The following is a 17,957-nucleotide window of genomic DNA, read 5'->3' as shown; positions in this document are numbered from 1 at the left end:
TGCGGAGCTTCTGAACATCCAAATGGGTCATATCTGATGACCATGAAAAGATGAGAAAAAGTGTTTTACCTGAGTTATTTTAGTGGATCAGAAAGTATTTAACATTTTAGATCTGTAGATGTTTTTGCTTGCCAGTGGCTGTTTGGGTCTTGGTAAGTTTACAGCTGTGGTCTGTGATTGTCGGAGTGTGTGTGTGTGTGTGTGTGTGTGTGTGTGGGGGGGGGGGGGGCGTGATTGTCAGAGTGGTGCAAAGTGGAAGTGAAGGCGCTTTACTCTTCCTCTAACTCTCTGGGCCCACTCCACTGCTGTATGGGCCCCCTGGGAATGCTGGGCCCCATGAATTTGTCATGTTTACCCCACCTTAATGCCACCCCAGTTTGGGAAGCATAATGAGGCCTTTTAGGTTTAGTAACGTCAGACATTTGTGAATGTTCCAGCTGCAGCTCAATGGGAACTGATAACCTGGATGATGAAATGCTACTGATTTGGAGCATCAGACCAAAACACAAAATGACAATATAAACATTACTTGTGGACTGACACTTAGCTTTTCAAATCTAAATATTCTGGCTGGACTACTACTGTCAGTGATATCAGTATTTGAAATGAACATGATTCCTTAATGTCTGGTGACATTCAGGGCCATTTTATGATTACTGGGAATATAATTCTTACATACAGCTCCTTTAAATTTAAATCTAAAATTCAAATTGAAATCTAAATCTAAATGTATATAAATACTTTTTTTAATCACTATATTTTCTGTTTTTTTTCTTTCCTGCATTTTATTTTTGTATTTGCTGCTGCCAACTGAGAAATTTCCCCATTGTGGGATCAGCAACGTCTTATCTTTTCTTATGTTATCTTAAAATCAACAAATTTGGAGACAGAAAAGGAAAGTTAATAAAGCCATCAGACAAATGTAGACAAGTACAATCTACTGTATTTGCCTTTAAGTGCAGTTCTTGAGGTATTAAATTTCACCACTGACATTCTCTAATTATACATGCTGTGCAAAAGCCCGAAATAAAAATGCCACCCTGTTGTGAGATCACAATAACATCATACAATACTGAACCAAAAGTGGAAACTCTTGTTTTTCTTCCCATCGCGGTTGGTTGTGGTTGGAGCTGACAACTGACCTTAGTTTGTTCCAAATCTTGTCAAGTGATGGTTAGATGTAACCAAGTAAAAGACAGAGAAAGTTTCCTTGTCTTCATCCTTAAGCTACCACTCTGCTGTCTTTATTGATGCTCATCATCACCACCACCATCTGCCAAGTGGTCACACCTTTCATCACGTCATTTATTCTCTCCTTCTGAACCTCTTTGTCTTCTACTCTGATTTTAGTCTCATTTCTGCTTGAACTGTACTAAAGCAGAAACCATTACTGATGAATCCGTCAAGATAATGAGTCACATTTTTTCACAATGTTCCAAAAATTATGCAGACTCCCAGTTCCATACGTCTCATAGTAAATTTATCATTTGGATATACAGGGTGACACAAAAAAAACGGGAACTTTTTAACAATCCAATAAAACCAAGAGTGATGGAAGAAAAATATTTTATTCATAGTAATTGAAACCTTAAACCATGCCGTTTAAGAAACAATGATGGAATTTTCACTTTTTAAAAATTACTTCCTGTAGATGGCGTCCTCCTGTACGAATGCATTCTTGAAATCTGCTGTTGAGATTCCTCATTGACCGCTGCAACATCTCAGCTGGGATACTGTGAATTTCATCCTGAATTCTCTGTTTTAACTCATCCAGAGTTCTTGGTCGAGTCATGTACACTTTACTCTTGAGATAGCCCCACAAGAAAAAATCACAAACGGACAAATCTGGCGATCTAGGGGGCCAGGGAACGTTACCGAATCTTGAGATCACACGGTTACCGAACAATTCTCGCACAGCCTCCAGTGGTTACTAAAATGGGGGTGTGTTTACTTGCTCAAGGTCACTGTCTCGCAGTGCTGCCACTTGCTCATGTGTGCCAATACGCACTTCAAAAATTCCCGTTTTTTTGGGTCACGATGTAATTTTAAAAAAATGAAAATTCCATCATTGTTTCTTAAATGGCATGTTTTAAGGTTTCAATTACTATGAATAAAATATTTTTCTTCCATCACTCTTGGTTTTATTGGATTGTTAAAAAGTTCCCGTTTTTTTGTGTCACCCAGTATTTAACTACAGTCAGGTTCGTATATATTTGGACAGCGACATAAATGTTTCAAATTTGCTCCATGCAGCCGCATTATTGCTGCAGCGGCGACAAACACAGAACCAGCTTCATTGCCTCTTGTTACTGCAGCTGCATGGAGCTCCGCTTCCCACAATGCATGTTGCGACAAATTTCCAAAAATGCCCGAGTGACCTACCGGCTCTGTTTGTAAACAAATGGACTGTTTATGGTGGAGTGCACTTCAAAATTGTTCACTGTGAGGGAAGAGATTCAGGTGTGTAATCATGGAAAGACTTACAGATTCGTGATAGTTAGGCTATGACTTGGGTTTTAGACATTTGATGAAAAATTGATGACAAAAGTCATACACAGCTTTAACAGTCCATTTTTGTGTGTCATTTCAAGCTTGATTAGATGTAAAAATGTTCTTTCATATACACAGCTAAACATTTGATCACTTATGCAATGTCACATTTATTTCCATCATTTTTTGGACACATAATGTTGTGAACATTGATTGGTGGAACTTGGAGTGTTTTCTTATTGTATCATGTCTTTAGTCAACTCACAGAATAGAATAGAATACAATAGAATAGAATAGAATAGAATAGAATAGAATACAATAGAATAGCCTTTATTGTCATTGTATGTATAATGAAATTAGGAGTGCTACTCCCATCAGTGCAACAATATTAATACTTTACAAACAATACTTCAGAAAATAAGAATAGAGCGAATATAAAATTACAAAAACTAGAAATAGAATATAAAACTTTATAAAAGTAAAATAAGAATAGAGCTAAAGTAGAATTAAAATAAAATTTAAAAAACTAGATAAAATATGAGTAGACATAATAACAATATCAATAGTATGCATTACCTATGAAAACAGGATGTATATCTGTGAGCTCAAGTCTATATAAAAATAGTGCATTTATGTTTTGATAAATATTGTATTGTTATTGCAAAAACAGAAGAGTATTGTATGACTTATGTCTTGGTTTCATATTATGTCATTGTGTTTTGAGAAATGTCAAAAGGATGTCATCATCTAACAGCAAAACAAATCTACTGATGGGTATAATAAATAAAAGAACCTAATCCTGAACCTGAACTTGTACTACCTACCGACACTCCTTCTACTGCCAATTTAAAGGGCTGGTCACTAAGCCAGGTTGGTCAGGGGTCCATCAGACATTTGTGTCCAGAGGTCTGAACAAACACAATGGGACTCCAGAGTGTGAATGTGGGTATTTGTGTGGGAGACCACAGCCAGTCCAAGTCAGACCACATCTACCTCCACGTCTCCTCCCCTGATACTCTGTTCTGATCTGTAACTTCCTCTCTCACACTCTTCCTTCACAGTGTCCATGTTCCCCTCACCGCCCGCGTCTCCCGTCTCGTCCTCTCTATCTTCACCCGGCCCTTTGTGCTCTTCCCAGGTCTTTAATTAATCAGAATGAGCTGGCCCCTGGGTGACCCCGAGAGCTGCTAGTTAATTTAGATTTACTGCGAATGTCCAGCTGAGGGCAGATAACGCTGCAGTAGGAGTTCTTCCTCATGTAGGTAGGAGGATGAGGCAGGGGCGGCCAGTTTTTCTCTGTTTACCAAAAAAAAAAAAAAGATCTACTTTTTCTCATCAGGCCAGTTCAACAACTGTAAAGTGAGGAAAAGCAGACTTGAAGGTTAAATACGATTTAAAAAAAAAAAAAAAAATCCAACAAATGTAAAGGCAGTTTGAGCCTAAAACAGGGGTGTCAAACTCATTTTAGTTCAGGGGTCTCATGAGTGAAGTCAAGGGAAGGTTAACATCTGGTCAAAAATATTAAATTACAATAATCTACACCAAACTTATATTTTTGGGTAGGTAATTACTTATATTTTGAGGAAAATGTATTTTGAAATGAGAAAAAATTGAGAAAAAAAATTTTGAGGAGTTTTATGAGTGTGAATGTTTGGAAAGTGACAGTTTTCTGCCGTCATTCTGGGTTCATTTTATAAACTCTCATAAATAAACTAAATTTATTCCAAATTCATTGATATTTGACTATTTTATTATTTATGTTATATTCGAAACACAGAGGGCTGGATCTACTAAGATCCCAATTTGTGTTACTGATTTACTGTTAGTAAATCAGTTTGTACATTTTTTGCGTGTGTAATGAGTTTGCACACGTTTTAATACACGCAAACCTTTGATAGATCTGGCCCAGAGTGTTTAAAATTAATAAATGCATATATCTATACAAAATACATTGAATATAATGTTAAGATTATTTGTATGTTGTAAATATTGTAAAAAAAAAAAAAAAAAAAAAAAAAAAATGTATATGATATTGATAATTGAAATAAAAATGTTTAATTTGATATTTACTTTTGTTGTCCATCCGTGATATTTTTGGCTTTGTCCATCTGTGACGCTGCCATTTGTCAAAACTCTTGCTATTTAGGTATGATAAAATATTTTTTTCCTCTAAACCATTATGAGGTTGTAAAATAGAGGATTTAAGGTATACACTGAATACATTTTAGGATGAAAATGTCGTAGTAACTTCACTTGTGAGAACTTTGTAAGTCTTGCAAAAAATAGACGTTAATTTGTTGTCCATCCTTGACACAGTAGTTTTTGATATTTTTCATTTAAACATATTTGAAAGTAAATTTTGCCCTTTGAGTATGTTTAAGATGGCATCTAGACCTTTCCAATTATGTGTAATATTTGTCTTAAACTTGTCTGGTCCAAAAATTATGAATCAAAAAGTAGTGGCCTGTCCATCCATAGCACCCTTGACCTCACCCACATGCAGCCCAATATGATCTCAAATGGGCCAGACCAGTAAAATAATAACATAATTACGTATAAGTAATGTCATCTCCAAACTCTTCTCTATGTTTTAGAGTGAAAAATGTGAAATTACGTTGGGAAAATGTTTACATCCATAAAATATCCTTTAAAAGACAAATAAGTGATATTTGAACAATATTATGCCACAGTTGATCATTCACACATGTGCATTACAACTTACAGATCACAGTGGATCTAGAAATATACAAAACATTTAGTAACAGGCAGAATATTGTTAAATTTGCACTTACTTTTCTTAAGACTTTTCATGTTCATATTTGTTTAGGTTATTCACTTTTTTTGAAAGGATAGTTTGGAAATGTAAACATTTTCATGAAATTTTACTTTTTCACACTAAAACAAAGAGATAATTAGAGGTTGTCATTATTTATAGGCTATTATGATAGTATTTTATACAGCTCCATAACCATAGTGGACTTGTAGATCCACAACTGATACTCTTCCCCATAAGTTCACAAGTACACACATTTTTTGCTCAAAAATGGGAAGCATGATAGATAAATACTGTACTTTCCAGTCTATTTGTCGCACCTGACTATAAGCCGCACCCACACTTCATGCTGCCATCTCCAATGTCTCACCATTGATTCATTGATGCCAAGCTTATGTGCAGCAGCTCTATTTCCTTCTTTGACAGCCGGATTGATCGTTAGCCCGTGAAACATAAATTAGCTGCATCATTGTTTGAGGCGTGGGATCACAGTGTGTGAAAAAAGTAGACCGGAAATTAAGGTATGTTATGTAGCATATCCATGCCAATTTGTAACAATATTTGAGCAAGACCAGCATGTTATGCACTTTTGTGCAAACCATAAAAAAACTGCTTTATAATTTCTGTAGCTCCATAACCGAGCTTTTTTTTTTTTTTTTTCAAATTTTCACATTGAAAAATAAAGTTGGTCAAATCACTGCTTTTACCAGGTTAAAGTACTTACTAATACCTACAGAAATATGTATAATAGAATGTTGTAGTTTTTTTTAGTTTAAGAGTTACAGCCCATTGAACAGCAAAACTGTAGCTCCATAACCGTTTGACCTGACCCAAAAGTAAAATAAGTATAGAGCTAAAGTAGAATTAAAATATAAAAAAAAGATAAAATATGAATAGAGATAATATTAACAATATCAACAGTATGTATTACCTATGAAAACAGTGTGTATATCTATGAGCTGAAGTATAAAAATAGTGCATTGGTTTGTTTGGATAAAGTCTTTTTACTTTTCCCATGTGGCCTTAATACACCGTTGTACTTCTACTGGTCCGATCCACTTGAAATGAAATTGGTCTATATGTGACCTTGTAACTAAAATGATTTTGACATCCTTAATTGTTAATATCTTCAGTGCATTTGGCAAATTCATCCCATGGGCCAGATTGGACCCTTTGGTAGGCCAGTTTTGGCCTACAGACGGCATGTCTGACACCCCTGGTCTAGTACATCAGGTATTAAATTTGCACAGAAGCTTCCACACACAAAAAAAGTAAAAAGTGATTTATGAAGCAAATTTTAGACATGAGATCAGATCCGACAGACTTTATTTGATGGAGTGACGTAGAAAATATAGCTACTTTGTTTGAGCGTGCAATAAATGTACTGATGCTGGCTTTTCACATGCACATAATAATGATATTTCCAGGAAGGATACAACACTCGACGATTAGCACAGGAAGTGTGTTTGATGCCCAGGGTGCATTTATAAATAACATAACAATGAAACATCAGTTAGAATAAGTGTTTACAGAGTCAAATGTCCTTCAGTAATAACCTTCAAATCTTACATATGCTTACTCTGATAAAAGTAAAGTCAGAAATGCAGTGATAATGCTTTGTCCTTCACGTACATTGCTGCCATGTGATCACTGTGGTTTCTAATGCGTTTACAGATCAGGGTTTGGGAGCCAATCAGCTGGTCTGACCTGGCCTTAAAATCTACAACACATTATTAAGCACAAGTACGGCCACAGAATCACTGAAATAATTACTTAAGATTAGTTTACTTTAATTTATTTCCATTTTACATCCAATTAAATGATACCACAAAAGATAGCCCATTGTACAGGAGAGGTTGGAAGACAAAAATGGCTTAAAAATTTTACAATTATACTTAAAAATCACAAAACCTAGTGTAACATAAGAAAGAAAAAGTCAGCTTACATGATGTCATAATCATACCTAACACTATTATCCATACCTTTTCAGAAACTTTTGCCCATATGAGTAATCAGGAAAGCAAACGTCAAAGTGGGTGATTTGCTGAATGCACTCGTCACACCAAAGGAAATTTCAAAAATAGTTGGAGTGTCCATAAAGACTGTTTATAATGGAAAGAAGAGAATGACTATGAGCAAAACTATTACGAGAAAGTCTGGAAGATACTATTAAAGAAGAATGGGAGAAGTTGTCACCCGAATATTTGAGGAACACTTGCGCAAGTTTCAGGAAGCGTGTGAAGGCAGTTATTGAGAAAGAAGGAGGACACATAGAATAAAAACATTTTCTATTATGAAAATTTTCTTGTGGCAAATAAATTCTCATGACTTTCAATAAACTAATTGGTCATACACTGTCTTTCAATCCCTGCCTCAAAATATTGTAAATTTTTCTTCCCCACCCTGTATATATATATATATGAATTTATACTTAAGGAAAAATATTTGAGACGCTATGCATTTTCAGTATTTTGAGACTTTGCCAATGTTTTTTGTATAAGGATAAAGTAGATACTGATTGTTAAAAAGAAATGGTCATAGACATTTCAGTGACTATTGATAAATAGAAGTCCATCAGTACAGAAAATAAAACTCCTTAGAGTAATAAAATGGTTTTCTGTTTACAGTCACTGATGTTGGGATCAGATTCCAGTGTTATATTATAATTTGATTTTATGTTTACCATTACAATATCACAGCACTATTATCCAAATTTCCTCGTTGGGACAATAAAGGGTATATTAATGTTAACGTTAATGTTAATCTCAATATTAATCTTTAATAAACCACATCCACTTATCAGTCACATACAGAGGATGGAGGTTTGCACACCACGGTTCTTGCTATTTTAACATAACATTGTATTTATTTATTGTTTGTTTGTTTGATTGTTTGTGTGTGTGTTTTTTCCTGTCTGTCCTGTGTTTCCTTATACTTGACAAAACTTGTTTTAGACTTTTTTTTAGACTGGCATTAGTTGGACATCACCACGCTGTTTATTTAGCTCGTTTTTCTTCTTCCTCTTCTTCTTCTTTGTCTGCTTGGTCTTCTTCGCCTTCTTCTTCGTCTAGCTCAAATAAGACATATATTCTTGGATATGAAAACTTTTCTTTTTTTTTCATGTTGAAGGCCGGAGCTACTACAGATCAGCTGAGTACAGTATATCCTGTGTGCTTTCAGCTCCAGCCTTCGTCAGTGTGTTTCTTATGTTTATAGGAGTTGTTGTGACCTTCTTGGCGCTCATTGATTTCAGTTCATTTCAGTTCAGCGACTGAATCTTTGTCTGTCACACTGTCAAACAACCTTATCTAACCTTTGTGCTGTCAGATTTAACTGAACTGCATGTGAAGATGCGTGAAAAACCAACAATGTGACATTTACACCCATAATTTGGCAGTTTTCATGTGGACACAAATAATCTTTCTTCTCTTCAACAACCATCTACCCACATAGACACTGTGATTAATTTATTTAATACTCAACACTCTTTTCTGTTCTCTTCAGTTGTCACAGTTAAATAAATAGGAGGGAGGTCCTGTTACCAGCAGAAGCTTTAATGGGTTTTACAGAAGTTGTAAGAATGAGCTCACTCTTCTGTCACATAAACATCAACATCACTAACCATGTTTTCTAAGAGATGTGCCGAACAACACCACTTCAAACACATTTTTATTCGTCTTACCCTGTCCTTTAGTTTTATACAGTCTGGGTGCTTCTATGAAACTGGTACCTAAAAACAGGACATGGGGGATAAAAATTCAAACTAGATATAGACTAATGTTATAAAGCAAGTGTGGAAGCACTTTAGGTCTATTTTAAAAATGAATAGTTACTGAGATAAAAGAGAAACTATTTTTCAGATAAAACACATTTTTATATTATTTTGCATTATATTTAATACAAGAATCTGCATGTAACACGGTCAAAAGGACACAAAAATTACGCGCTACTATTTTTTGAATGTCTCTTTATTCTTTCACAGGTACATTTTGGGAATTGAACTAATTATGCAAGGCAGAGTGTTTCACAAAAATGACCGCTGTTGCAAAATCATTCACAATGTACATGCGTTTAACTGGGCAGGTTCTGCATGTAACGTCAGTGGACACGATGGGTTACACACAAAACCTGGAGTGAGACTGAGATTCATGAAAAACCCACCTGTCTGGATTAGAAAAACGACTAGGATCATCAAATTTAACAGTGTTTTTATTTAAAGGGGTATATAAGACCATTTACAGCCATGTGGTCCAGATAGAATCCACTGAAACCTAGAGAGTTTTTCATATCCCAATTTTGGTGCTTTTTTTTTTGGCCCCAATATTTTATTAAAAATTCTTTAATTTTGGATGGCTCAGAGCAAGAGTATAATTTTTTTTTGCATTTATCTGAGGTCATCATTTGGTACATCTTGGGGGGAAATATGTCTACATTTCTCTTTTATTATTGGGTCTAAAAAAGCTGGCAAAGTGCCAGGTACCAAAATGTACCCAGTTTCATAGAAGCACCTGTCTACTATTTCTACATTTGAGCAATGAGCTTTGTTTTAGTAATCAAGTTTCTTCAGTAGACCATTTGATGCACATAGAACCCAGATGATTCATAAGCTGCAAACGTATTCAATTAAAGTGCACATATTGAATTGTGATTTGCTTGTGCTGTGATTTGAAAGTCGCATCTTATTGAATCCAGCTGAAGCTGAGTAGAAAACCACACAGATAAAGAACATAAAGAGGTATTTTGTGAAAACATGTTTCTGTTATGGTGTAGAAAAATAGAGAAGCGATAGAGAAGACAGGGTGATGCACTAAATGGATGTCATAAAGTAGTCAATAAAAGCTGTATGAATGCTTTTTGTTCTGCACTTTCCGCTCTCACATGTGCTTCCTAATGTATCTCTGCCTCTCCGCAGGGCCTGTATATTTTCTTGGTGTATGCTGTTTACAACAGTGAGGTAAGGAAGCATTCAGTCCATTGTCAGATGTACTGCCGCCACCACTGCAGAATATAACAGAATGTATCTTTGTATGGTATGTGAGGCTGCCACTCTTTTGGACAAAATGGTGAATATTTAAAGCTGCTTCTCATTTAGGTGAGGAATGCCATAAAGAGGATCAAAGAAAAGAGGAAAGCTTTATCTTTCACGGTGAGTGAGTAAATGCCACAGCATTGACCGTGTCCATCAGTACAGACTACATTCCTCCTTAGAAATATCTATTTCTTTCCCTTTTCTAGAGACATAGTTTTTGCAGTGTAGTAGTGGACTATATTGCACTTTAACTCAAGTCCATCTTTTTTGTGTCCCCTCTGGTTGGACTGTAACATATCTGCAGAACTGTTCCCAGCCGACCAGCTTCCTGCCATCCCAGAGGGCCCCGGTGACCCCTTGGGGTCGCTGTCCTCCCACTCCCTCCAGCCCTGAGACCAGCGAGACCTCTGGACCTCCAAGTTCCACGTCCACTTCCTTGGTCATCAAAAACGGTTGGCTGCAGCTTTATGGGTTTGATACACTATATGGACAAAAGTATTGGATTCAGATGTTTCTTTTCCAACAGGGGTCTGGGATACCAAACAATAGTGACAAATGTCATAATATAGTTTTATATTTGGATAACTATCATTGCATTGGTTAGTTTGGTTTAAATTGTTGCTTCCAAAATGCCTCAGAGATGGTTTTTATTTACTACTTTTATTTGTCTCAACATTGATTTTTTTTTTTTTTTTCATGACTATGATTTTAAATGTTCTACCTCTAAATTTCTAAAATATTTTTCATGCTCTGACTAAATAATAATTTTCTACCACAACTAACCATCTACTTTCTTCACATCTCACTTCGAAAGAAAACTCTCCAATTCAGCTTGAAGGAAATATTGATGCTTTTGAATTATATTGAATTGAATTAAATTGAATTGATTTGATTGGCAACAGAAGTGTAAATATCTCACATATCACCAAAATAATCAATCTCACATAGCACAATAAATACAGTAAATAAATGAATAAATAAGTCATCATAGTTAACGGTGCATTGTTCCCAACAAGCTCATCTACAGGCTATTTAAAAACTTAACGGCAGATAGGATAAATGATTTGAGATATTGGTTTGATTTGGCTCTGCAGGGGAAAGTATACTTTCTCTTAGATGGGAGAAGCTGAAACTCTGCATGAAGAGGATGGAGAGAGTTTGCCAAAATGGCCCTAGCCCTTCGAGTGGCTCTGGCTTGATACAAATGATCAAAGTCATTCAAGCCAATGCCAATTGTTATATATTGTTTGTTGTTTGTATATGGACAAAAATATTGGGACACATCATGGCTACAGCTTTAAGATGTCCTGTTCATGCTGATTTGACATATAAACATCAACTTAGCAAAGATAATAACATTACATAATAACTTTAAACCTTCATAAGCCTCATGATCAAACTCACCCATGTAGAAGAAACACTGCCATTTCAGCATCAAAGTCTATTCTTTTCATTTAGAATCTGTGACCAGTGATGAAAACAACAACAATGGTTCTAGCTTTTATCACTTTCTTTGACTCTAAAAGTTGTTTCTTTGTGGTTCTCATCCCATCTGGTCACTTTCTGATGCTTTGGTCAAAGGCCCTGTGGTGTTAGTTTTCCTCATGGGAGACCAGCGGACTGACTCACTACTCCCTCTAGTGGTCAAAAAAATCCCCGGCCCATCGCTGTTAATAAATTCAGTTCATATCAGTACAATCCATCATATTGGCATCTTTGGCAGAATTCAGAGATTTGAATTAATATTTAAGTATATTAATATTTTTAAGTACAAACAACACATATGGCCCATTTAAAACTGCAATTTGTGGTGAAATATGTTACCAACACTGAAGTTATCGCAGTAAATGAAGGTATTAACCCTTTCATGCATAGTGGTCACTACAGTGGACAGTTATTCTACAGCTGTTCTATTGTATATTCATGGGTTTTGTTGTTTTAGTTGCATAATCAGCCAACACAGTGAACACTTATGCACCATCCCATTCACTGCAATTGAAACCAGTACTGTAACTTTGCTGTTCTTTTCTTAAACAAAAAGGTTTTTTTAATATATTTTTTTTTCTTTATGAAATGAGTAATAACTAGTATTAGAGTATCATAAAATGTGAGAAAACATCAGATTAGTGGCATCAAAAAATGTTTTTATTTCATAGTTTTCACACAGTATATCACTTTCTGATATTGCGTTTTAAATACATATTCCTTTGCTTCAAAAATTAAACACATGGTCGTCCAGATGAGTGGAAATTTTTGTAATTCCATGAAAAATAGGTTTTTCTTTCTTTCAGAGGTCTTTTTTATTAATAACGGAACATGAATAAGACATTCACTATACAGGAAGGAGATTTTTGATTTTCTAAACAACATCCACCCATGACACAACACATAACCCTACCCAGACATGAACAGATACAAACAACCACTGAAAAAAAATTATGAAAAAACCGAATGAGAATTATAAAAAATATTAACAACCATGTTTAAACAGCATTAATAAGTGCAGTATAAAAGAACAATATATATAAAAAAAGACAATAGAAAAAAGAGCATGGGAAAAGAAAATAAATAATATAAAATAATAGTAATAATAATAATAATAATAATAATAATAATAATAATAATAATAATAATAATAATTAATACATTAAAATGTATTTATTACATGAAAAATAGGTTCATTTAAAAAAAAAATTAATAACATTGTTTTTCCATGCCTTAAGAGGAATAAAATCATTCAGGAAAATATTTTGACTGAGGTTCTTATAATTCGTGCATGAAAGGGTTAAAACAGTTGATAATGACTCCAGTCTGGTCATGTTGAAGATGCACAAACATCCTCAGCTGCTTCCCATAGTGTAGTCTTTCTATTTATGTATTTTCCATCTGTTGAGTATCACCACAAATTGCACCTGAGATATATCTTATGTGTAAATGATGGCATAATTCCTGAAACAGGATAAAACCAGAGCATAGCAAGACCCCCTCGGCCTGAAAAAATGTTGAAATTGCAGTGCAGATTCTTTCTCTGACTGCTGTAGTATCACAGCACATTTCGTTGACATGACAGGATAACTACCCCTCTGGACAACTTCCCCCTCCGGGGGAACCTACCTAGGATAACAATGTATATTACATACATAAAGACATGTACCTCCTAAAGAAATAATATGTAAAAGGTGTTTTTAGTCCATTGGGATATGATCCCGATGACAAATAGTTGTGCACTTCCTGACTCTTCTCAGAAAAAGACAGTGCACCACAGCACAATACCATGGTGGTGAGGGGACTTGTCCGCGGGGGGGGGGGGGTTACTCTGTTACACTGGTTCTTTTGGCTTGGACACACAAACACCACCACACATCTTGACTAATCATGTGCTGCATTAACAGAAAAAAAACAGTCCGCTCTTGTCGTTCACTTCAAAAATTCAGTTCTTAGAGCAGGATCATTCACGACAGACCCATCACTAAAAAGCACACTCCTCCTCCTCTGCTTTTCCCGGTGGTTTCAGGTGACCGGTCCAGACAGATCGGGGTCTCAAACCCGCATACTGACAAGGTCTCATCCCGGTCCGATTCAAAGAGCCAGGATTCCATGAGACATGATTTGTCCTATTTCTCAAAATCACACCTAGCCACTGGGTAGACTGCTGGGCTACAGTGGAGTGCCCCCTCCTGTACAGGAGGGGGCATAAGAGGAGTTATGGGGTTTTCAAACATTTGACCTTGGAGAAGTAGGTCACAAAATAGGTCTAGGTCACCCATTTTAGAACTTGTCCAAGCTCTATACATGATGTATATATGTTATCAATTTTAAGGTTCCAGCTGTTTTTTCCCAGAGTTAGAGTGTTTACAAGATGTGTCATAGACGGACAGACAGATGGACAGACCTGCTGATGACAGTACCCCCTTCGGCGGGCCGAGGGGGTAAAAACTAGTTGTCACTTAAACTCAATATTAATAATAACACAGTAATACAATTATTTTCCAAAATAAGATCCCTTGGGGCACAACCAGAAGGGACCGGAGTTCAAATCTACATTATGGATTCACAGGTTTTTCCCACTCAAATTATGTGACACAAACGCAGCACTAACCTGATCAGTGCCCTCAGCAGCGTCCCAGTGCAGTTTCTTCAACAGAATAAGCACAACCTCTAAAAATCACACTTGCCACCTTTTCTGACCACATATTATTGATTGGCTTGATGAGCACAGATGCAATTACAAATGCACATTCATTTTCTGTTGTTTTTCATGAAGAGAAAATGATTTCAAAGTGCACACAGCACCAGACAGGTATGAAAAGACCCAAAATAAACACTGGAAGGGAATTATTTTTAACAGTATTTGTGGAGGGATGATTCTGTCCCAGGCTTTTTGATCAATACAAATGGTTGATCACTATAAACCTTATCATTATAGGCAGTTTCATTATATTTCATGTAGTATTTGTTACTACAAAATGCAGCAGTTGTACTTTTTTAACTTGCAAATGTAATAATGCATTTCATTTCTTCATCTGTTACATAAAAATATTTTTGATTAATGATTATTGTCTTCAGTAATCCATGTACTATGGCCCAAAAGGGTCATAGTTAATAAATATAACTTGATATAAATATGTATATATATATATATATATATATATATATATATATATATATATATATATATATATACATATATATATATATATATATATATATATATATATATATATATATATATACAGGATAGGGAAGCAAAATTTACAATATTTTGAGGCAGGGATTGAAAGACAGTGTATGACCAATTAGTTTATTGAAAGTCATGAGAATTTATTTGCCACAAGAAAATTTACATAATAGAAAATGTTTTTATTCTATGTGTCCTCCTTCTTTCTCAATAACTGCCTTCACACGCTTCCTGAAACTTGTGCAAGTGTTCCTCAAATATTCGGGTGACAACTTCTCCCATTCTTCTTTAATAGTATCTTCCAGACTTTCTCGTAATAGTTTTGCTCATAGTCATTCTCTTCTTTACTTTACAAACAGTCTTTATGGACACTCCAACTATTTTTGAAATCTCCTTTGGTGTGACGAGTGCATTGAGCAAATCACACACTCTTTGACGTTTGCTTTCCTGATTACTCATATGGGCAAAAGTTTCTGAAAAGGTATGGATAATAGTGTTAGGTATGATTATGACATCAATATATGTTTGGTTTCAAAACAATTGACGTAGTGCCTGCTGAGAAAAACAACTAAATGTTCATTGTAAATTTTGCTTCCCCACCCTGTGTGTGTGTGTATATATATATATATATATATATATATATATATATATATATATATATATATATATATATATATATATATATATATATATATATATATATATATATATATATATATATATATATATATATATATATATATATATGTATATATATATATATAATAAAAGATATGGTATAGGTTAAATATTCAAAGCCCATTAGTGATAAATTAGAAGGAATCTAAATAAATTGCTCTGGTACATGTCATTAAAACTACCCCAGTCAAACAATGGTAAAAGATGTGCAAATAATGATAAAATGTTATCTCTGTTAGTTTCACCCAAGTGTTTTCATACAGATAAATTACATTATGTCAAATTTTCACAATTATTTTTAATTATTATAATAAATGTGTCATTTCATTCAGTAGATGTTGTTTTTGGTGAAATTTTACATATTACTGTTCACATTTCTTTTTTTACATATAATCTCTGCATATTTTAGACACGAATACATTTACTCTGCAGAAACAAAAAACGCTTTATGGAGAAAAATGTGGGTTGTGTAGAAGGACGTGGGTTAAAACTCTCTTCACTTTTGCTTTGCTTAAAAATACAAATGAAGAAGAGAGTTGATCTGTGATTTGACATTTTCAGTAGTGATAGATGGAGGAAAGAAGGATAGAAGTTTTTATGTGTTTTTTTTGTTTTGTTTGTATGCTAACAGCACAGCAGAACTGCACCACTTGAACATAGATAGATAATATAAATATAACGATAAAATGTAGGTAATATAAATATAAAGTTTCTCTACCCATTCACCAGTTCGTACTTTAGGTGGCTGCTGTTGTCTATGATGGAGAACAGTTTATCTAAAGAGTGGAATTGAATTAAAAAGTTTTTTAATAAGGAGGAAAAGGAAATCATGTAGTATCAAATAACATAAAACAAAACTTATTATATTAAATCTGCTGCAGACTCAGACTGTTAATGTTTTAAATGCACAGTATGTACGTAATATCAAGGCATTATTCTCATAATATTATGACTTTGTTCTCTAAATACTATTGTCTTAATGCTTCTTTGCAGCATTTCTTTTGTGCTGCACTGTGTTTTGCACTGTTAATGTTATTGTTAATAAAAGTGCAAAAACTGGACATGCAAAAGAAAGGCCTGGACAGATCAGACATAAAACAACTTCTTTCATTGAGCGTAAAAAAACACTGAGGCTAAACAGACCCAACAGACCAACATCAAAAAGATTTTCACCCAGGCCTCATTCCTGATTCCAGAACATTTGATTGACGTTTTATTATTACCTCCAGAATAGACATGATTCAAGATATACTTAAAAAAAAACTAATGTATTCGTCATGCAGACCAGTTCATCTGCATCACTTTCATTAGCTACATCAGTAGAATGTGGTTAGAGTAGCAGCCAAAAGATAAGTTTGACAGAGAAAAACAACTCAAAATGTAAATATCTCACCTAGAATCACCTAGATTTAATCATTAGTTTGATGTTTAGTTCCAGCTATTTATTTATTTACATGCATATTTCAGGTTTTACTATTCTGACCTCAATGTTCAGTTTAACAGTTGTTCACTTTATAATAAGGCTAAAAACATTTCCATCACTGGTTAGACATTGTCATCCTATCTGTGCTTAAAACTCATCAGCTGATGTCTTATTACCAGTTTTGTGTTTAGTCATAAAACAGCACTGGATGTTGACAGTATCTTGTTGATATAATGTAAATATATAAATAACATTTAATTCTTAATTAGAGATGTATATAAATATTTTTATAAATACCAGATGTGTTATTGATTTTTCTCTTTATATTTAATTTTTTCACTCATTTCTTGTTTCTCTACCTGTCTTTTCTCTGCATTTGCTTGTTGAATGTTGCTGCTGTAAACTGTAATATTATACATATCATAGAAAATGGTCTCCTCTCATCTCATCTCATCTCATCTCATCTCATCTTAGATAGAACTTTGTTGATCCTTTGGGCAGAGCCCTTAGGAAATTAAGTTGAATGTTCTTTTAAATTTAACTGAACAACATAAAGTGGGAAAAAGTTAAGACAGCGGCAGAAAAGACGCACAGCATGTTAGAGAAAAGAGCGCATTGTCTTCACGAAATAAATGAACAGAATAATCCAAACATACTGGCTGTTCAAATTATTATTCAATATTGGCTTTGCTTACAACATTACTGAGACCGTAGTTTTTCTAGATCACAGTCAGTTTAGTTCCTACTCTGCGTTGTCTTCTTCCTTCAGTCTTGGCTTTGCGCTAGTCATGCACAAGTAATTTTTCTTTTTTTTTTTTAAGACACTTTGTGGAATTTTTTGACCTGCCCCGCGAATAAAGTGACATTTTTTGGATCCGCACCAACC

At 34.6% G+C, this 17,957-nt stretch overlaps 1 protein-coding gene across 1 annotated transcript in view; it reads left to right on the top strand.

The window, feature by feature from the left end:
• Window positions 1-17,957, top strand: part of adgrd2 (adhesion G protein-coupled receptor D2) — a 90,679-nt gene that overhangs the window by 68,786 nt on the left and 3,936 nt on the right. Inside the window, exons 20-22 of the mRNA XM_030144249.1 lie at window positions 10,176-10,217; window positions 10,356-10,409; window positions 10,597-10,744. Coding sequence (XP_030000109.1) covers window positions 10,176-10,217; window positions 10,356-10,409; window positions 10,597-10,744 — 244 coding nt within the window. The remainder of the gene's footprint in view (window positions 1-10,175; window positions 10,218-10,355; window positions 10,410-10,596; window positions 10,745-17,957) is intronic.

Source organism: Sphaeramia orbicularis, chromosome 9 (genome assembly GCF_902148855.1).
Source record: "Sphaeramia orbicularis chromosome 9, fSphaOr1.1, whole genome shotgun sequence".
In the NCBI taxonomy this organism is placed as follows: Eukaryota; Metazoa; Chordata; class Actinopteri; order Kurtiformes; family Apogonidae; genus Sphaeramia; species Sphaeramia orbicularis.
The sequence above is the reverse complement of the archived record's forward strand: the minus strand, read 5'-3'. Positions and strand labels throughout refer to the sequence as shown.